Source organism: Marmota marmota, unplaced genomic scaffold (genome assembly GCF_001458135.2).
Source record: "Marmota marmota marmota unplaced genomic scaffold, marMar, whole genome shotgun sequence".
Taxonomy (NCBI): Eukaryota; Metazoa; Chordata; class Mammalia; order Rodentia; family Sciuridae; genus Marmota; species Marmota marmota.
Window position 1 is genome coordinate 47,857,564 of NW_026000037.1, and position 22,242 is coordinate 47,879,805.

The 22,242-nt window shown below is 39.1% G+C and overlaps 1 protein-coding gene and 1 non-coding gene across 6 annotated transcripts in view; both read right to left on the reverse strand.

Annotated features, from left to right (window-relative positions):
- Rbms1 (RNA binding motif single stranded interacting protein 1) overlaps positions 1-22,242 on the reverse strand; it is a 129,737-nt gene that overhangs the window by 24,747 nt on the left and 82,748 nt on the right. For all 5 annotated transcript variants that reach the window (XM_048812364.1, XM_015479228.2, XM_015479226.2 and 2 more), the window contains exons 4-6: positions 19,515-19,606; positions 10,279-10,436; positions 8,315-8,394 (exon numbers count right to left, since the gene is read on the reverse strand). In XM_048812364.1, the coding sequence (XP_048668321.1) occupies positions 8,315-8,394; positions 10,279-10,436; positions 19,515-19,606 (330 nt within the window). The remainder of the gene's footprint in view (positions 1-8,314; positions 8,395-10,278; positions 10,437-19,514; positions 19,607-22,242) is intronic.
- LOC125619502 lies at positions 2,119-2,249 on the reverse strand. Its single transcript, XR_007351053.1, has one exon. It is a non-coding gene; the product is annotated as a small nucleolar RNA SNORA3/SNORA45 family (small nucleolar RNA).

Here is a 22,242-nt window from a genome sequence, read left to right on the forward strand (position 1 = left end):
CCAGGGGCATGGCACATATCTTCAAGTATACCTGTCCCTCAGGATCTGCTAGGGACTGGTTCTAGTGTGTGCCACAGATAATGCTAACGTATGGTACTCAGCCTAACGCAAATTTCTCAATAACACCCAAAATGCATTTAACTTGGTTTTTAACTTGGCAGCTGAGTGGCATTCTCTGCTTTGGCCTGGATCAGCCTCCTCTTCTTTCTCCTGTATGCATATCTTCTGCTTTACTTTAAATCATTACTTGATGATGTATAACACTCCAGTCAATATAAATACCACGTAAATAGCTGGTGCCCTGTATTGTTCAGGGAATAATGATGGGGGAAAAAGTCTATATGTGTTCAGTACAGAAGCAATTTTTTTTTCCCCCTGAATATTTTCAATCCATAGTTGGCTAAACTGGTGTGTTCGGAACCATAGAGAGGGCTGACTATATTTTGTCTTGAGAGCTGCCAGAATTTTCTGTTTGTACACAGTAGCAATGCTTAAGATGAATATTAAGGGAACAGATGGACAACAGAAACCTCTGAAACATCTCTAGGCCTTTTCCTAAAATTGTAATTCTTCCTTCACACATTACCTGTCTGTCTCCTGGCAGGGGAACATGCCCTGATAAGATCGCTATAGAGAGAGCCATGAACTGTGGGCAAGTGTGTCTGTCAAGCTCAGGTGGGCACATACCCAATCTGAAAAGTCAAAGGAACACAGAGAACAGACGCAGAACATGCTCAAGACTGGACGCGGCCTGCCAGCCGTCACATCCGCACTTCACTGGAGCGCCATCAAGACGCAGGCCAGATCTGAGCACTGCGGCAGAGTGTACACCAGCACGACACTGAGAATCGAACAAGCTCCTGCGGGCGCGGTGACAGGACACTTAGAAACACACTCTGCCTTTAGCACACAGACTTATCCTGACTCCACTAAAGCCATGAAGAGGTTCCCAGAGATGGCAGTCACACCGTCTCCTGCAGTGCTGAATCACTGCGGGCCTTTGTCTTGAGGAAGTGGGGGCAGTGACATGTGGGGCAGATGGAGTGATGGGGCTGTTCTCAGGTCTGGGAGAGTCCCAGCTAACACACCACACCCACCCATCTTCCCAGAGACTGTTCTGTCTTACAGGAAGGTACTGGAAGTGCATTTTTAGACAAATACCTGAATCATCATGGTGACCATGTTATTTCTGCCTGGGGCCACGTTTCCTAGTTTGGACACTGATTCTATGTAACTAAAATTTCCAGCCTTGTTTCTAACAGTCACTGTGTGGAAAACTGGTAGATATTATTTCCTCACAATGGAATTTTTATTGAGCAAGTATTAAGTAGTTATTGAAAATCTCCATGGAATGAACCTAAGTTGTGTGAAAAAGCAGCTGTGGGTCCCTTCATCCTGGCTGGGAACTTTTTAAGCAAATCTGAGTTATTGCAAACCATCCCTGACTCAAAACCAAGGCAAATCAAAATAAAGAACAATGCTCCAACATTTTCAGGGAACAAAGAGGGATTGGGTGAGGAAAGAGGAGACATCTTATGAACAATCCTTTTCTTCAACAAACTGTAATGTACATTTAAAGAAGCATCTGCTCTAAGAAAAGACAAAGCCTCTTTCAAATAAGGTAACACCAGACATGAAAGCACCAGATTTTCAAAAAGCCTTTCGGAAACAGACTGCATTAAAAGCTGTGGTGTGGAACCTTAGATTTTTCGTAGAAGTGTAAACATGCACTACACGTTGTGCACCATGCCTCAGGCTGGGTGGCAGGGTGTGTACGGCTGCCATGGTGAAACCCAGCCATGTCACCTGAGTATGAACGGTGTATTGGCAGGAAGGTGGGTGATGTAGAAGTGACTACTTATGTGTGCAGCTGACCTCCTTCCACTTAGTCTTCTAGAGACTTCCTTGAGTTCACTGTTCAGTTTATTTTCAGAAAGTGTCTTTGGGGACTGTGTGTAAGATGGGTTCCTTTTTTTTTAGTTGTAGTTGGACACGATATCTTTATTTTATTTATTTTTTATGTGGTGCCGAGGATTGAATCCAGTGCTTTACCTGTGCTAGGCGAGTGCTCTACCACTGAGCCACAACCCCAGCCCGTGGGTTTCCTTTTTTTTAGGGGCATGTTTCTGACCTGGGTGCTAACTGGGGCACTGATTGCCTCCACCAGTGAATCAAGATCAGCAGATCCTCTCCAAGGACTCCAGCACATCAGGACAAGAGCCATGTTGGGATGTGACTTGCGTCTCTGGAAAGTGGGTTTCTTTTCTATACTTGGCTCCAATGTCATAGGCGAAGTGCCAAACATGCAAGAATCCAAGTACTCTGACAGGAACCATCCCGGGTAATTCTGCTTATGCCAGCTAAACAACATGCATCATTAAATAAACCATCCTCTGACTATATTTATGAAATGATATGTCTGCCGAGTAATGAGCCTATATTATTTAAACATTCAAGTGGAGACTCATTCAATTTACTCTTGCCTGCTAATATTTTTGTTTTTCATCTACTTGTGCTGATCCTACTCACATGCATTCCATGGAGAAACTGAAGCTATGAAGCAGTCATTCAAGTAATAAGAGAGGAGAGGACAGTATCTAATAAACTGACAAGCATTCAAAGATAATTCTCATGTTGTGTGTACAGAAAAAAAAATGAATCTAGAGAAATTGAAAACTTTTTCAAATTCTTTGTGGGTACTGGGGACTTGTTTTTGGAAAAAGGTGAATTCCAAAAGAGTGTGCTTCCAAGTTTTGCAATGTACATTTCAAATTTACCCTAAAGGCAGTTCAACCTCACTGATGTGCAGAAGGTATCCAAAGTATTCCTCAAAATAGTCATAATTATCGAGATGATATCTACATGAAAATGCTCTGTGAAACTACATGGTAACTTCTGCTGGTACAGGGTAATGCACAAAATTAAACCTAAAACACAGCTTCCGCCCCTAAGAACTTGCAACCTAGTTGGGAACCAAGATTAAAACACAGCGCAGATCATTAAGCATTTAGAAATAGCATGAAATTGGGACTGGGGTTATGGCTCAGTGGTAGAGTGCTCACCTAGGCCCTGGTTCAGTACTCAACATCACATAAAAATAAATAAAATAAAATAAAGTTATTGTGGGGCTGGGGATGTGGCTCAAGCGGTAGCGCACTCGCCTGGCATACGTGCGGCCCCGGTTCAATCCTCAGCACCACATACAAACAAAGATTTTGTGTCTGCCGAAAACTAAAAAATAATTATTAAAAAAAAAGTTATTGTGTCCAACTACAATTACTATATATAAATAAATATATATGTATATTTATTTTATTTTTTTGTAAAAAAGAGCTTGAAATTAAGACCTGATTCAGAACATAGAGAATGGCTTGACTGCAAAATTGTACAGTGATACAACCTATATGGAATTTGTTTCTTGGGCCCCACTGCCACTTGGCAGAACTTGGAAGAAACTGCTCTCTACCAGCTACAGTGGTGTATAGGTTCCTACCATCATTGACATGTGGTTTGGAAATCGAAGTTTTTTTTTTCTCCTTGAAAGGACATGGCCAGCAATCTGTGAACCCACTTCAAAGAAAATAGTCAATGGATACTGTTAAGTTCTTTGGAGAAAATAAGAAACCTGTCCAACCTCAATCTGTGGCAGCTGGAGATTTACTTCACTCAAGAAACTGGGAGAACTATCTAGATTGATTCAACATCAAAATTAATGTGTTCTGGATGCTTTTTCTCCTTCAACTTTCCTTGCTGCCTGCAAGAAGGAACTGAGAAAATGAAGTGCTCACAAGTAAGTGGATGAGCAGCCCTTCAAAGGGACTAATGCTTGGGGGTCCCCAGCGTGCAGGGGATGACTCGGGGGAAGTAGAGAACAGCCAGTGGGCACAGGGGATTAACTTGGAGGGTCTGACCTGCAGGGTTCAGGTTCACACAAGGTTCTCTTGCTTTTGGGTGGAGGTTAAAAACATCCCTTTCACTTTCCTTTTCTTTCAATCAAGGATTGTCAATGGGAAAACAAAACTAACTTAACAACAAGGAAGCTCCTTCACGGGGGTTGAGTTCCTGGGAACAGCATCCTCCAGATCTTGTACTTTATGCTCTAAACTAGTGCCTGCAGGCAGTTCACCTTCAGATATATCCACAGAAACAGCGTGCTGTCAGGTTTTAGTGCTACAAGATCAAATGTAGCCTGTGGTATTGCACAGACTTACAAATTAGTTCCTCTATGAAATGAAACTCAACTGGATACAGAAAATTAAAGTGAATCCCTAATCGTCATCATCAGTCATCCAGCTAAAGATGGAACCTTGGAACTAGGGGAGGATAAATACTGAACACTAGGAGCCCTGGAGAAACTAATCACTTCAATGACTCCTGGCTGGCATTCATCTAACTTCAAAATACCTCAATGCTTCTTGGCATGTCCTGAGTGAAAAACCAGGACACATGTTCCATAGGGCCTCTGGGCTTGTTTCCTAGAAGTGGGGCCTGACCAATCTTTCTGTTAGGTTCAACTCACTGGATCTACTTAACTTCAGTTTTACATATAAAATGTGGTGAGGTAGCTGGATACGCTGTGGGGTGGGGGAAAAGCCAAGGTTTGTCAAATGGAGAGCTCTGTTCTTATAGGTTCCCCTGCAGTTGCTCACCTCCAGAGATTCCTCCTTTGTTCATAGGTGAGCTCCAGGGCAGGGTCCTCACATGAGTATTAGGATAAATCTAATTGATATGGCTACTCCCCTTAGGAGACTCTGATGAGTAGGTGGCCAGAGTAGCATAGTTAAAGACCCACTCTCCAGACCTCTACCCAACCCAACCCAGTGAGAGACCCAACGTTTACCCTAGGGCACGCCCTAAAGCAAGACAGGAAAGTGAGGCTGTTTTGAATGACAGACCTAAGGACTGAAGATGACTTGCTGATCTGAGATACAGACTGGGAAGCAGAACTGAGATGTGTCATGCCAACTAAAGATAAGATGATTAAAATTACAGAGGAGAAAAGATGCTGGAGAGTAGATGTTTCCTTTTTGTTCCCATTTTAAAAATTCTAGTAGCTCCTCCTTCCAAGCAAGGTAAGGTAGTTCCTAAATTTTGAGAGTTTCTCCCTGCTGTCAGGCATCTTGTTAGAGGCTGGCTGCAAATCAAAAAGCATCTCAATTTTCCTACCATATGCTAACTTGTAAGGAGGCAGTACTGTCTTGATGTTATAATGCTGTGGAATTTATTCAAAACCAACAAACATTGGTTATTGCTAAGCACAGTTCAAGTGTTGTGCTGGGCAGGCACATAAAAAAGATGAGAAAACAGTTTTTGACTTCTAGGAGCTTCCAGTTTAGCGGGATTGACACATGTAAACCTGGTAAATGCAATGACACAGATGAGCATCCTCAGGGTGCTTTGCAGACAGAATCTAACTCAACTATGTTAGAGGAGACCCCTGTAGGGAGAAGGCAGGCTGTGTGTGAACAGTCTTGAAGGGTGAGGCAGAGACAGCCAGGTGAAAGGGAACCAAAGGGGTCTGAGGCATTGGAAACTACAGAAAGACTGAAAAAAGAAATGATGCAATGTGATGCACTAGGACTAGTACCTGTAGTTCAGTACTGGAAGAAAATAAATAGAAGGCAGGGAATGGACTAAGAAGGACTCTAGTCACCTTTGGCTTGCAATGTCATTCTTGGAATCCTGTATCTTTTCTTCTGGGAGAGGGAGAGGACTTGATTTTTAGCACAAAAGTGAAGCTGAAGTATATATACATTTTAAGTCTCTCAGCTGCAGTCAGGCAGATGTTTGGGAGATATCAGCTTCAACGGGACAGGTAATCAGGAAGAGTGCTGAAAAGGCCCAGGTGTGAGATGGTAAGAAGTTAAACTGGGCAGTAATAGGAGGAATGGAGCGAGCAGACAGATTCTAGAAACAGGAAAAACAAAACAAACTGTAAGGATTTGAATGATTGTGTGTGAGAGATGACACAGGTGGCTGGGGGGATCCAGTCCTGGATTTTCAGCTGGAGTATCTGGGTGGATACTGGTTCCAATAACTTTAATGAGAGAGGGCACTGGTCTAGTTTTGGAGAGAATGAACCTAAGGTGACTGAGGCCAGGCAGCCTGATTCTCAGGAGAAAAGTTAGGACAAGAGATGAGTATCTGAGAGTCTCTTACGATAAACAGTAACCAAAAACTTTAGACTAGATACACTCTGTCAGCCAAAAATGAAATTCAGGGGAACACCAACAATTGACAGCAGATAAAAGAAACAAGAGTCCACAAAGGAGAAAGAGTACAAGATGGGAAGAAAAGAGAGATCAGTGAAACAAAAGGCAAGGGACAGCACATTTCAAAGTTCATGCAACAGATAAGACACACAGCATGGAAGAAGCCAGGAAAGTCCCCAAGTTTGGTAATCACAAAGTAAATATTAGGGGTTGCATTGGGTTGCCCCTCTGATCCCACCCAAAACAAAACAAAACAACAAAAAACATTAGAGTCCTAACCCCCTAATGCTTCATACTTCACAATGTGACCTCCTTTTCAAAGTTACAATGAGGTCATTAGTTAGGTTGGGCCTTAATCCAAGCATGGCTGGTGTTCTGGGAAGAAGGGGAAGTTTGAATCCAGAGGCAGACACACTCAGAGGGAAGCAAACGCTGTGAGGTCACCATGTATGAGTCAAGGAGAGAGGCCTGGAATGGATTCTTCCCCCGAAGGCCTCAAGAGGAACCAACCCTGCCATACCCTGACCTTGAATTTCTGGTCTTCAGGACTCTGAGACACTAAATTTCAGTTGTTTAAGCCACTGATTTATGGTGTTTTGTTATTGGTTGTCCTAGCAAACAAATATAATAAGTTTTATCAAGAAGAATTTCAATTGCAAGCTTAAGGGGAAGACTGGAGAGAGCTGAGGTGTGAATAGGACGTGAGAAAGTGAAGACCACACTTCAAAAACGCTTACACGAGAATGAGTTAGAGAGGAGCACTGCTTAGTTTTAGTTTGAAGATCACAGACTTGAGCGATTTCAAACACAAATGGATATCTTTTTCCAGAAAATTCCTGGCATGAAGTAGTTCACTGAACTCTGTGATGTTAAAAACGACTATTGTAGTCATGCTCACAATTTTTTTGTTTCTGGTATTGTTTGTGAATTTTCTCCCACTTTCTCACTGATTAGTCTTACCAGAGATCTGCTATTTTATTAATAAAAAAATTAAAATTTTTGTTAGAAAAAAAGTAATTACAAGTAAAATACAGAGATGGTGATTACAGAACAGAGAAGCAATGAGAGGCAGAGCAAGGCCCTGATGGAACAGCATCCCAAAGACAGCTCTGAAACCTTGGTCCTTAGGACCTTGAGGAAGGAGAGGAGAAAGAGTGGATGTAGGTGTGGATCCCTATATTGAAAAGATGTAGTAAGCTGATGATCTCAATGCTATTCACGGGCCTAGAGCTAGCTAGGGGACAGTACAGGTTGGTGAAAAGGGAGAAATACTGCTGGGAGAGGCGGAGGGAAGCCAAGTAGGGACCAGTGGTACCGAGGGTCTGGTTCAAATGAAGATGTGTAAACTGCCATGGTGTCAATCCTTAGTTTCCCAGGTGTAACAGGATCAGTAGAGTGGATTATTGTAGGATCAATGCCAGTTCATGGTTCTTCCAAGCAGATGTGACCAAGGGTTGCTGTACAAGAAATCTGAGGATGTCACTAAAGAAATGGTTTTAGTGCTCAGAAGTGGAGACCAGATTTTGTAGGGATGAGATATGGGTAAAGAGAAACCCATAACAACAGTGAAAATGAAAGGGTGTCTTTGTATTTCAGATCAGGTGTCCTGGGAGTGAGACTGAGTGACACTGAATGGGATGTTGGCTAGAAAAGTTCCTGAGTGTAGTGTTCTTGATAAGGACAACAGAGAGCAGAACAACAGGGGGAACGGGCTAATGTGGAATGGACATAAAGACTGTGGGGATTGAAGTCCAGGCACTGATGGGGTGGGAAGGTGTCACGCTCCTCAAAGGACATGTCCTAAGGGTGGGAAGTCTATATTAAGGATGGCCATCCGGTAGAATGAAAGCTGGCTGGTGCATTAGAGGGTTGGATTTTGCAATGCTTTACAAGTCAGAGAGCTCCTTACCTCTGGGTCCACGTCAATTAACGCTTGGACAACCTGTGCCCAGCAAAAGCTGAATTTTTGAGTCTTATTTGTTGATATAGATATAAATTTTAAAAAGCAAAATGAGAGTTGTTATTCTTACTATAAGAAGCATCGTGCACTAAAGTTATATATATTACATAAATGACTACTGATAAAATTTTGGAGAACATACCAGAAACTCCTGGCGGTGTCTTGATGAATTTTCCATTAAAATGACCAATTACAGCTTCGCATTTTTCTGTAGATTCCATCCTATTTATGAAAACAAAGTTCATAAGTATGTAGCAGTCTCTTAGTTTTCATTTTGTTTTGTTCATGCACAAACATTCTTTTAGGCTTTTTGGATACAAATGAAACCAGGCAAAAATATATGTATATAATAGTTTATACTTTTATCTGTTGCTTTTACAGTTCTCCAGAGAAAAAACTGATACTAGAGTATGTTCTAGATCATATAAGAAAGAAATTATATTGAGTGTTTAATATCAAATATATATATTCTGATTGTTGAAAAATTGAGAAAAGCAATGTATAAAAGCTTTCTTAAGTCATGATATTGAGTTAAAAGCAACAGTTTAAAATACTAGTATATTTGCTACTTGTTAGAATATTGGTTATTTTAAACATGGTCTTCCCTTTTAAGTATTCACGAAATGACAGACTAAAGAGTTGTGATAATAGCTAGTGTCAAGCAGAGGATGTGTCTCACATGACTTTTACATTTGCTCCAGGTTTAAAATTAAATTAGTGAAGTCAATTATATACTTCTTTGTCATCTTGGCTTTGGAAGAGTTAATTAAAGGCTGAAGCCTAACTTTATGACTTGTTTTATATCTATAGGTGGCTAAAAACATTTGAGAAACATTTCTGGGTATTTAAATTACTTTGACTTATATTTCTTCAATAGAAGAAACACAGAATAATCTACTTAAAATACACCATATTCCTGAACTACCCAGAGAATTACACCTCAGTTCTAATGGATAGTGACAATGTGAAAAACAGCAGCATTTAATTGGGCTCAGTCTTTGGATAGGTATCCCTGATTTGCTTTCAGAAGAACACCCACGGAGGTGAGGAGATGTTGTCGAGCCAATTGGTGTCCCACCCAGATCACCAATGAAGTGTGCACTTGAGATGCTGGCCCTGGTGACTTACTATTTACTGATATATTAGCTTTATTATAAAATTGTCTGGCCTAACAGAACAATGGACTAAAAGCCAGAAGAACTAATTAATGGCCCTTGCCTGCTAGTGGATGATGGAAAAGTCCCTCTATGCCTCAGTTTTCTCATATATAAAGTAATATGTAATAATAATGCTTTATGCATAACACAGGTCTGTGGCAGGATGTGACTGTCTTGTATATGAAAGTAAAATGTCAGCATTTTTTCTTCCAAAGTCTAAGTTAACAATTTAAAACACATAGACATTGTTATTGCAGAAGACTAACAAGTTCCTAAATAATGTATCATGTAAAATCAGCTTTTTTTTTTTTTTTTTTTTTTTAATGGGCTTTAGGATTAGAATTTCTCTGGAAATCAAAGCTCTTTCTGTTTTATACATTTTCTCTAGAAACCAAATTAATGATTACACTAAAGTATCCTTTCTGGGGAGGAAGAGATAAAATGGAGGAATAAGATACTTTAGTTATATCTGGAGTACTTCTTAAAAAACTAAAGTGAGAATTATAAGATATTTAAATTTATGTGGTAGTTAGGTGTTAAATCCTTTTCTTTCATGAATGTTTGAAAAATCTAATTAACTCACTTTATTGATGATGAATCACATTTCTGTCTAAAGAGAAAAAAACATACTGATTTATCTATGAAATTTAGGAGACTGGTTGTCATTTTAAAGAAATTTAATTTCTTAAAAATTAATTTAATCAGAACATAAGACACAAACACTTTCAGAATTATTGCTCATATAATACTTCTTTGCCTTGAGCCAGCAAATATGTGTGCTCAGTTTCAAGAATACTAATGAAATTCCAAAAGATTTTTTAAAAATTACATGTAAATTTACACTGGTGCCCATAAGCTTGGCTTAAATTTGCTTGATTATTTTTTTTAATTTGTAGGATAACTCAACAGAGCTTCTGCTGGTGTAATAAAGGGAGGGCAGCATGCTTACCTAGCAAAGCCAACACCGCGACTTGTACCACTGGAATCACGTAGTATCCTTGTAGAAATAACTTGTCCAAAGGGTTTGAGCATATTTTCAAGTTCTTGCTCATCCATGGACAGGGGCAAATTAGAAATATACAGGTTGGTAGGATCCTGTTCCTGTTGCTAAAGCAGAACAGAGAATTGTCTATCAATTTCTAGGAGAAGGTGAGATATTTATGTTAACATATCTAATTGTATGTAGGCACCCTCTTTGCTCACATCCATTTAAAGTATTATCTAGTGAAACCATGGGATCCATGGAACACTAAAATCACCTTGGACACTTGAAAACAGTGTCCACACTTTGGACAGTGTGTACAGGTCTGACCTAGTTCCCAGAGCCCTTCTCGGCAGAGGTGGAAGTGGCATCATGTTGGAAAGGGTGATGCTGAGTTGGAGAGGGTGCCCTTCAGAAACCACAGCTCTCAGCTATTTTCAGTGTTTCCAAAAATAACCAACCTCTCTTCCATTGCTATTTTTAGGAGTTCATTTCAGGCACAAGCAGGAGGCTATTACTGCTAATAATTCAATTTAGAGATACATCAGAAAGATTTCTGATCAAATGTATGAAAGATGATATGTCATGAGCTTTGTAATGTTTTGAACAACCAATAAAAAAAAAAATTTCTGGATCAAGTCACGTGGATTCCGGTATAGGCTTTCCTCAATCTGCCCTATGGCAAAGTCCATATGACTTTCAAGTAGTGATCAGCAATGGAAAAAGAAGAGCTCCTAACTTAATCCAAAAGAGAAACTCAAAGCCATATAAAATGGTAAACTCTGGGCAGATCAAATTTTAGAATCTTATAAAAGCTGAACTCAAGAGTAGATGGAGAGAGAAGGTGTGCTAACTCCGTGCTATACAAAGAGTGATCCAGGGACCAGCAATACTATTAGGAATTATCTGGGAACTATTCAAAATGCAGAGTCTCAGGCCCTACTTCAGACCTGCAGAATCAAAAACTGCATTTTAACAAGATACTCAAGTGACTCATAAGCATATGAAAACCTGAGAAGCAGTACTCTTAGATAATTTTGCATCCGACTTTCCTTTGTTGGGGGTAGAATCAGCTAGAATCAGATATGATTGCCAGTAAATGCAACGTTAGGGTATGTCAATCACCAGGAAAAAAGTTTACCTGACAACTGGAATATTTTCTGACCAGATCAAAATTCACTTCTGCAAATACGAGATTAGTGTAACCTTAATTTAAAATTAGCCTTTCCTTTGATCTTATTAACCAATTGTATCTTTATGTATTGAAGCATAGGACAGCTTATAATTTTTCTTTAATAAGCACTATTAATAAAGTCATTAATTTGTAGATTAGTCTTTGGAAATGAAATGGCATACCCATTATAGCTTTCTAGATTTTTGAAATGCACAGTACTTTAAAAATATGTGAAGCACTATGCATGTTTGAATTTTTATAAAGTCTTTTCAAAGTATACCAGCATTAATTAATCCTGAAATGAAAATCTTCCTTTTCTATAATTCACAAGTAAAAAGTGAACAGTGACCTTTTGTGCTATACTTACAGGGTAAGATTTAAAATAAATCAGGGGCTGAGTTATAGCTTAGGGATAGAGCTCTTGCCCAGCATGCCTGAGACCCTGGGTTCAATTCCTAGCCCAGCAAAAATCAATCATCAATCAGTTACTTGATCTGGTACCTAGGTAAATGCCCTAGTATTCCCAAGAACTAAAGTTATCAAAGATTACAACTACGACCAATAAGTACTGTTCTTACAACTGCCTGTCACCAAGGAAGGCAGTGTAAGCAGGCCACGTGGGGCCAAGAAAAAGTTAAAAAATTATTAAATGCTCAATAGCAAACAGAGCACTCACCATCTTGAACTGTTCACAGGCTAAATAAAATGGCAACCGTCTTTTTGGTTTTTGGATGAGTTCAGTGGGGTACTATTGATTATCTTACATTGAGCAAAATCTATTGTCTACTATAAAAAGTATATCTTTAATGTCTTCAAATTTGAAAACTGATTTATTTAATAGATACAGGACAATAATATATACAGTGTTCCAAAACAGGGAAAAAAATCAATAAAAATGGTTTTAGGTACTAACGTTTTCCAATGCAGACCTCTACCAACCCAGTAAACTGGCCAGTTCCTCTATTAGCCATCTCCCTTTGGCCTTAGTCTCCCCTAAGTTTCTGAGGCTTTCCTGGAGTGCCAGCGAGTATTTGTTAGTATAGAAATCTGGCCCTGCACCAACCAGCACAGAGTTCTTGGTCCTTAGGGTGGGTCTTGAGGGAACCTGTGTCTTCAATGAGCTAAAGGACATTTCCTGTGCCCCTCACACTTCACAGACTCTCACTATAAAATAACTATGACCTAGTCCTGCTTTTCACAGCTTCCCATTAAACAGGGGAGATGGAAGCACGTAGTGAAGGCTAGATGTGTGCAAGTCAAGATGGGAGGACAGCGGTGGTAAGGGACACTTTGTTGAGAGGAAAGGGGAGTTGAGGAACAAGAAGAAGGCAAGAGGTTGAAACCAACTGTGAAAGGCTATCCAGGAGTTTGGTTTTATTGTATCAACCCTTGCTGCTTAGACTTTCCCACTTAAGGAATGCTAAGGGCAAGGAGAATGTGTATCCAGAAGAGTCCATGGGCAAAAGCCAAAGCAGCCTTGCCAGGGCTGGAAAATTTCCTTGAAATCCTGTGCTTTATCTTAATATTGCTTTTTTACTTTTTTTTTTTTTTTTAAACAATTTGAGCTTTAACAGAGAAAAAATATTTCTGATCTAATATCATGGAGTAACACTGATACCTCAGGAAGATAAACCATGTTTCTCTTATCTTTCACTTTTCTGGAAGGTAAGATAGAGAAGGAGGAAGGACAAACTGTAGTTTGAAACTTACACCTTGAAAAATTGGGAGGCTTTGGAGACACAGAGCAGGGGAATTAGAGAACCAACATACCTTAGATTTTTGAATCATGTTTAGTCAGATTCAGAAGCAAGTGGAAAACTCCCTAATCAAAGGGCATTAAAATACTCTTTATACAAAAATATAGCATTTAAAAAATGTTACTTACAAAATTATGTGTATGTGTATTATAGACTTTCTTTTAAAAATTATAATCATGAAGATCTCTCAATGACTAATGTTTAAGAGTGCTCACAGGAGAATTTGTTATAAATGAAGTAATTTTTAGAGTGAGACTACAACGTAGATACTAAGTACTTCCCAAACCTGTGTTTTAGTTGCTTGCATCTATGAAGTTAGTAATAAAAATATTTCACATTCTACAAGGTCTTGATTCAAATGGGAAGTTTATCAATGAAGAAAAAAATTGCTTAGAATCATAATCCAGAAAGAAATTGGACTTTTAGTTCTTTCTTGGATATAGTGAAAGAGAGTGATCTAAATAGATGTAAATATTTCCTATGACTTTTTTTTGTGTTTGTTTTCAACAGCAACAATTCTTGTTTAGGTTTCTTCATTTGGGATGACCATTAGTGCTAATATTACTTATATTTCTTTTTCAATACTACCCATAATGTTAGAGTAATTTTAAAGTTAAAAAACAAACTAACCACAAAAGAATGGGGAGAAACTCCAAGAGGCAGTTTAAGCCACAAAAAAAATCTAATCCCAAAGTGTCTGTGTGTTCTTTACCATACATTCATTATGAATAGAACATATAATATTTTCAGTCACTGGTGATGTTTTGCACACTGAGGATAATTTAATCTCCCTAAAATTGGCAACAACCATAACTCTGTTGTATTATGTCTGAAAAATAAGTTGCTATGTCTGAAAAATAAATGTATTCTGTCAATTATAGGTGGCTAAACAAAAGTGGGACCAACGGCCTCTTTATGTCCCTAGACACGGAAGGGATTCAAGGGCCTCTCTAACAAGTGGAAAACTAGATCCCACATCAGCCATGAGAGGGATAAATGGGTACTAATGTTCACTTGAGTAGAAAAGCGGGGCTTGGAGGTCCCACATGGTGTAAAGCACTCAGTCATCATCTGAAAGAAATTAACAAAAACCTCCCTGTGCGTGTGGAATGGTTCCTAAAATGCAAGAAAGGGACTTGGCAGGAAGAGCAGACATCTGTTTTCTCTTGTACTGAGTACCAACCAGCAGATAGCCACTCATGGGCATGTGACTGCAAACTGCTTGGAGCATGGTGGACTAGGGGTGTTGTGAGGACTAAATTCCTGCTCAGTGACTACCCATTTATTGAGAAAAATGTGCAAGCTTCCCATCAGCCAAGTAGCACCCAATGATCTGCTGACCTCCACCAGGCCTCAGAAGGTACCAAAGGTTTAGAGAAGTCACATTGTTAACAGGTATCATTGATGTTTATTCACATTTTACATCTTAGTTCCCAAGTTCAACATAAATAGGCTTTCCAAAAGGCCCAAGGCCATTTCTATTTGAGAAGTTTCATCGGGGTACTCCATGAATATGATTTTTAAATGTCCCTTTCACTCCTTTACTTTTTGGACTGGGGATTGATCCCAGAGGTGCTTTATATCTAAGCTACATCCCTAGGCCTTTTTAAAACTTTTATTTTGAGACAGGGTCTTGCTAAGTTGCTGAGGATGGCATCCAATTTGCCATCCTCCTGTCTCCCCAATTGTGGGGATAACAGGCAAGAACCACGGCACCTAGCTAAAATCTCTCTCTTAATTCTCAATTAACTGCCTAGGCTCAGAAGGAAGTTTTTTCCCCCCCCTCTCACTTAAATGATTTTTTTGATTATTAACAAAACAAAAAAATATTACCACGTGGCAAGGACCAAGCAAGCCATCGAAAATACATGAATAATAATAAAAAAAAATCCCTGGTCTCTAATGTTTCAATTTGCAGTTTTGAACATCTGTGGGATCCTTTCTGAACTCAATCAACATGCCAAACAACACTGCATTTCCCCCTTCCCTCACCAAAATGGCCCTTATTTTTTTCTGATTATGTTTAATATATGGATTTTCAACACATAGGTGTATCCTGATTCGTCCACTAAAGGAAAGGGGACAGTGACAGGCCCTTGTCACTCAAGCACAGGAGCCAGATTAACTTCCTTTAAAAATCCTCTCTCCAAAAGATGCACGCCAAAGACTCCTTTATCAAGACAGAACAAAGAGGCTAAACCAAATGCGGACTCGCAAAACCCTTGAATTTATGGTACAGAACAAGAGATCTGCTAGCATTATAAAATACATTTTTTAACTATAAAGATATAATAAAAAAAGAATTTAGATCAAAGAAACTCAAGTCATTCTACAGGGACCTGAAGAAATTCATACTATGGAATGTTGGCACATGGCCAGCATCTCTAATCCCGCACAATGGTCTTCCCCACAGATGATGGAGGAAGGGATCATTTCTCCTAGCCAATTTACAGTATAAAGCCTACCAAGGAGGTCTTTGAACAGAGCTCATTATCAACCCACAGGGAAGCTGGCATTCAAAGTGCACCATGGATATGACATGTAGTACCAATCTACACCCAGTCCTATGTTGACTAAAAGCATTGTAAAGAATTTTTCAAAATAGTATATATTTAATATAATATGCTGCTTAATATTCAGGCATTGGGAATGATCCTAGGGCAAGTGGTCAGGGGCACTCAAAATCGCCTTTGCATTTTGTTAACAGGCTGACAAAAAGGCCTTTTTCTAACTCTGATTCAACTGAGGCCACAAAACAATGGGTGTCTGGTGCTTCCACATTCCAGAGTGAGAAACCAGGCCATCAGAGAGAGCCTGCAAGGAGCTGGCTGAGAACTGGTTTGGGATGCTTATGTGAACACTGCCTCCTGTCTGTCTATAAGAGATTGGACAAGTGGAAATAAGCTTTATGTGGAAAGAAAGGTGCATGTGCTTTGAGTCTCAATATATGGGCTGTTTTCCTCTCATTATCCGGCCAGCAGCAGGGGCTTCAACAGACCAATCAGCAGGCCTGGTCTGTGTCCCACGGGCTTGCTGGATACAATGGTCCATGCCACACTCAAAAGCTGAGTAATCTGGAAGCAGAAATGTTGGTTGAAGGGGGCTACAGGTGTGGCTGGGAAGAAACTATTTGACTGCAGATGGCCGGCAAAGGTGGATCAGAAGTAGGCCCATAGGCAGAGTTGGCTCCAGGTTGTGTTAGATCCCCCCCCTGGGAGGTTAGGGGACAGGGAAGTTCTAGAAGAATGGTGCTGAGGATGGCCTTCCATTTGAGGTTTCCAGTCCAAGGACACGTATTCTCTAGCTTTAAGGGATTATGGGGAAAGATCAGATTGAAAGGAAAGGTGGGGTTGGGTAAACAACTAAGAAAAATGCCAGAAGCATTCCATGAGAGAAAGCATCAGTCTGCTGCCTGGCCAAAGAAATCAACCTCAGATTACCTCTGCTACTCCAACCCTGGAGGGTTAGGAGCTGCAAATAGGGAGCTGACAGCAGGGGTGGGAGCAGGAGAAGCACTAGTTCTGGAAACAGAAACCACTCATGTTCCCATCCCACCGCAACCAGGCTGTTTGGAACAGACCTGATCAGGTGGAGAGACTCTGATTTTTACACGACACTCAGAATTTGTTAAATAAACAGAGATGGATATTGAAACACTGAACACTTAATAGAACAATCCATTTTTGAAAACCAGATATTCAGCATCAAAAAGTTAACCAAAAATATTTCATATTATCTTAAATAAGCAAGTTATAATGTATTACATATTAGTCACAACCCAAACCAGTCTTCTAAAATATAATTAAATTGACTGTCCTAAAATTCCCTAAATTATAACTAAATACATTCATTATACATATCTGTGTGAGTAAATACACATGTAATAAACGATTATGTTGGGATGGAAACCTTCAAGACACTGCTTCCTGGTCACCAGATAATCAACATAGTTGTCAGCAAATAGTTGTTACATACATAGGCTGTGATGTCTTTCTGCAACAGTGACATGCAAGACACACATCCCTTTTGTGGACTCTCAGCAGCTTTCAAGCTTCTCCACAAGATCCTAACATTTGACAAATTCTATTTGAAATGTAACTTAAGGCTTTCCCCATACATTGACTTGTCTAGAATATCATTTTGAGGTTGGGCAATGTAAATACACACAGAAGTGCCTGGAAATGTATTAAAGGATATGTGTGTTTCATGGAGTTTGGACATGAAAAATAAAGAGGCATTCTAACCCACCATCCTCTAAAATCAACCAGAAAGACCTGAAATGAAAGAAGCAAGTGAAGGGACTTTTTTGAAATAAAGAAAAGTCATGGGACCTGCCCTGGATTTTATCCAACCAGAGCTTCGCAGAGTAGAACAGACAGAGTGGAGGACAGAAGAGTGGTTTTCTGAATGAACCCCTAAGAGTCCTGCTTACAGAATATTTGCTCACTGTTTACAGAGCCAGATTAAACATTGTGCCAATCATGATGCAAAGCTGGTATCTCATATTTACAATATACTTAAAATTTCATTGCTTCTCAACAATATTACAGGAAATTACTCTTTATGAAGGACAAATAATCTAAAAGTCATCATTGTTATTTTTTAATATTTATTTTTTAGTTATAGATGGACACAATATCTTTATTTTATTTTTATGTGGTGCTGAGGATCGAACCCCGTGCCTCACACATGCTAGGCGAGCGCTCTGCTTCTAAGCCACAACCCCAGCCCATGATGCTTACTATTTATAGTTTTGTTTAACTTCTACTCTGGAGTTCAAGAAAAGCCAAAGTAAGTGCAACTCAACATAAAGCTTTAAAAACATTCTACGGCAAGGTTACCTTAAAATGTGATTCCTTCTATTAATTCCTAAAATCTTTATCTATGTTCATTCTTTCATTCAAAGTAAGCATCGATCCTGGTAGTTGCACACATGTTCTTCAGTAGCCTGTAATTGCTAAAGTCTAAGCGGTAACTTGGCTTTTAGGTCTCAGCAGGTAATGTATTTCTTAGAGTTTTTTTTTTTTTTTTTTTAACTTCAATAAACCTTTGCTTATGGACATGGGAGTGCTCTTTAGGAAATGATCATTTGTTACTATTTAGAAGTAGCAGAGGTCAGTAGAAAATTCCTTTTTTCAGTATTTCATGAAGCCAGATAATATAACATTGCTGCCTCTTTGAATTGAAAAGAATGCTTAAAATATCAAAGTGCCACATTTCAGGTTTGAAAACAGATCCTACAGTAATTGAAGATCCAAAGTTGGGAAAAAAAATCTATATAACTACAGGCAAATCTTCATAGTTGCATTATAGGTACTTGCTATTAGCATATAACCTAAAAGTAACATTGACTGAATTGACACTTATGCCCAAGTCTTTGCTGCCCAAATGTAAGCTTGAGTTATATGCTTACAGCTAGTACCTACATGCAATTATGAAGATATACCTGTAGTTAAGTAGATTTTTCCCCTGTCTTTGGATCTTCAATTGTTGTCATATCTGTTTTCAAACTTGAAACTTGGCAGTTTCAGAAGGTCTGTTACAGAATACAAAACTTGCCATTTCATGGGTTCTTCTCTTTTCTGAATCTTAGTTTTTCTTAATAAAATGATTGTGCCTATTTGAAAGTAGGAAGGAGCACAATTGGAGATCTCCTCAGCTTTGTAATCATGACTGCACCTGTCTGTGTAACTGAGATCAGGGATGGTCACCCTTCCGGAGTGCATCAAATCTAAGGCATCATCATGTCTTTTGAAAAAGGAATTGGGCATCTTAAACTAACTTCAATGAAGAGCATAATATGAAAAGAAAGAGACAATAACTGGCTGGTTAACTCAATTCACCTTTCTAAATTATGATACTGTAGATTCTATGGAAAAACTTGGAGAGGAACTGTCATAAGAAAAAAATTTTCAAGGGAAACATTATGTCTTACAGTAATTAGTATCTACGTGTACTGTACTAAGCTATTCATTAAGCAAGAAACTTATGGTTTCCATTTTATAATTCTTGGACATTCAGGCACATTCCTTACCCTGAGAAATTTTTTAAAAATTTATTTACATGTTATGTAATTTACTATGTGAATTGTATGCATTTATAAATCCTCCTTCCCATGGTAAATTATGAGGAATGTATAATACTTGTCAGAGTACTACTGCTGAGGATGTGGAGACATAGGGCAGATATTTAGCAGGAGCTGTGGCTAGCAGGGACAGAGGGAGCGAGGAATGGTGCAGGAAGAGGCTTCAGGAGCAAAGTGCTTGACTCACCTTGGCCATTTGAGCCTGAACCCCACTAGCCTTCAGGGCCGACACGGCTTTCTGAGCTGCTGCAGGACTGTCGAAGTCAACAAAACCATAACCTGAAATGCAAAACACAGTTTTTATTAAGTCATTATTTTATGATTATGTGTGAAAAGTAGAAGAATGACTCCACTTTGTCTCCACTCTGACAAAAGAAATGGAAAACACCATGAGAGGACACAGGTGTTCACAGCCGCAGTGCAGTGACATCCTCAATTCTTCCTCCTGGTGGTTAGTCTGAGCTGGACAAGCCTCCCTTCCCAGTGTGTGTGCCGTGTGGAGAGGAGAACTGGCTTTGTCCCATGCAAGATCTTCTTAGGTGTCCTATGGTTACTATGAAAACAATGACATCTCAGTTGCCAACCAAAGTTAGAAAAGGTGGGGAGGGGGCAGGAAACAACTTCAGAGAAATACTGCTTTTAATGATGTGGTAATGAAGATAAGAGCCATCTCACTGGGCTGACAAATGACAGCAGCAAAAATTATGTTGTTTCTTCTTCTTCTTTATTTTTTTGGTACTGGGTATTCAACTCAGGGATGCTTTACCACCGAGCTACATCTCCAGGCCTGCCCCTGCAACCTTTTATTTTTTTTGAGACAAATTCTAAGTTGCTTAGGTCCTGGCTAATTTTCTGAGGCTGGCCTTGAACTTGCAATCCTACTGCTTCAGCCTCTGAAGTTACTGGGATTACAGGTGTGCGCCACCATGCCTGGCAAAAATTATGCTTATTCTGTAGAAGTTTACTTTTCAAAATTAAAAAAAGTACCATCATTAGATACCCCAAATATAAGATAATCTAAATTTTGGTAACTGGTTAAAAGTACTATTTACCTAAAATATAGTTCATTGTATCTCTTCAAATGAAAGAGGGAAAGAAAATACCTCCAGATACCTAAAATATTTGAAGCAGTTCATGCCCTAAAGTCTAAAACCAAAATGCAACATACACACACAAAAACAAATAACCACCTATAAGAGGTTGTGGTCTAAAGCTTATTTATCCATAGGTTCACATTTTTAGCAAGCTGGTCATCTGTTTTCTCAGGCCACAAGAAATCATAGCATAAAATTAGGCAAAAAGGGGTTCTGATGAGGATAGGGCTACAAAGCAAGCACATGGATGAAGGCACCTAGCCGTGAAAAACCACAACAAGCAACAAAAGAGAAAAGTTGAACAAAGAGCAGGACTTCCACAGCATACGAGCAAGCAGCCCTATGAATCTCAACAGATCCTGAGAGCTCGGCTGTATTAAAACAGAGAATTGTAGATTTTCTTTCAGTCTGATAACTCCATTATTGAGGGAAGGTTGAGTTATATTTAGTACACTGTTTAAAGGAACAGGATTCCAAGCAAAGTACCAGAATCTCCCTTGGAACTCATATCAACTATTACAAAATTAATTTCAAAGTAAGTACATTTTGAAAAAGGAAAGTACCATGTGGAGGTTGTGTGGAAGGGGAGTCAGTCTGTCACTGATTTCTACATATTATGAAGAAATGGTACATAATTGAGATAGCATGGTACTAGTGTCAAAATAGACAAACACACAGCAACATGGTCAAAGAGAAAGCCTCAGAAACAGTCCAGTTTGTAGCACTGGTACCAAAAATATTGCCTGGTAATAAAATAGAGTAGACAGACTATCGATTACAGAGAGATGTTTCAGGAGAGATGAATGTTAATGCAGCTTCCTTGTAGTACTTAGAATTGGACTGAAATTATGCCCAATTTGATTTAGACAATAGTGAAATAGCCAGGTTGAGGAAAAGAAGAGGAGGCTGATCGAGGCCAAAGCAGAGAATGCTACTCAACTGCCAGGTTAGAGATCAGGTTAAACGTATTTTGGATGTTATTGAGAAATTTGCTGTTAATACTGACTTATCATATTCTGAGGATGGATGCACATGCATGTGTGCACTCTTCAGCAGGTCATAAATGAACACATAGCCATGACAATCAAATGACATAGCTTCTACTAGTGGATGTTTAAAGTTTTCCACCAATTTTGCTATTTGCAATAAATAACAATAAGCAGGTATTCTCAATTTCTGCTCCTACCTTAGCTTTTCCTGTTGGTCTGATTATTATATGTATATATATATCTCCAACCTCTTGGTCTGATCTGCCCTCACCCTTTCTGATTACAAGTGTGTATGTTCTGGTCCATGTGCAGCCATGTATGAATGATCAGATACATAATCAGTCCTTTGGAAGTTCTGCCCTGAACCGCCACATAGAACAGTGTTGGTAAATCTTCAAATCTCTCTTGTTGGCCAAATTCTGACAGAAGCTGAAACATTAAACAATTGAATTTTCAATAACTAAGGCACGTGTTATTCAGATTTAATATATCCTTTAGCTTAATTTTGTCCAAAGAGGCTCCAAAATATGATTTATGACAAAATGTCCTATGACCTTTCATGAATTTTTATTTCCATGCTTATAATTCTCATATTTAATCTCTAAAAATTAATATATAATACAAGCACCATTCATTTATACTAATGCTCTATAATCTCATGTATTAATTTATCTATATCCACCTCTCAATCTATCTAACCTATATTTATCTACCTACTTACCTACCATTGTAAGTTGCTTTGGGTAGCATGTCATTTAACTTTATTATGAGCTAAATTACATGTTATTTCTTATTTGTCTTAACATTATTAATGTTTCCCCCCCCCCCCCCC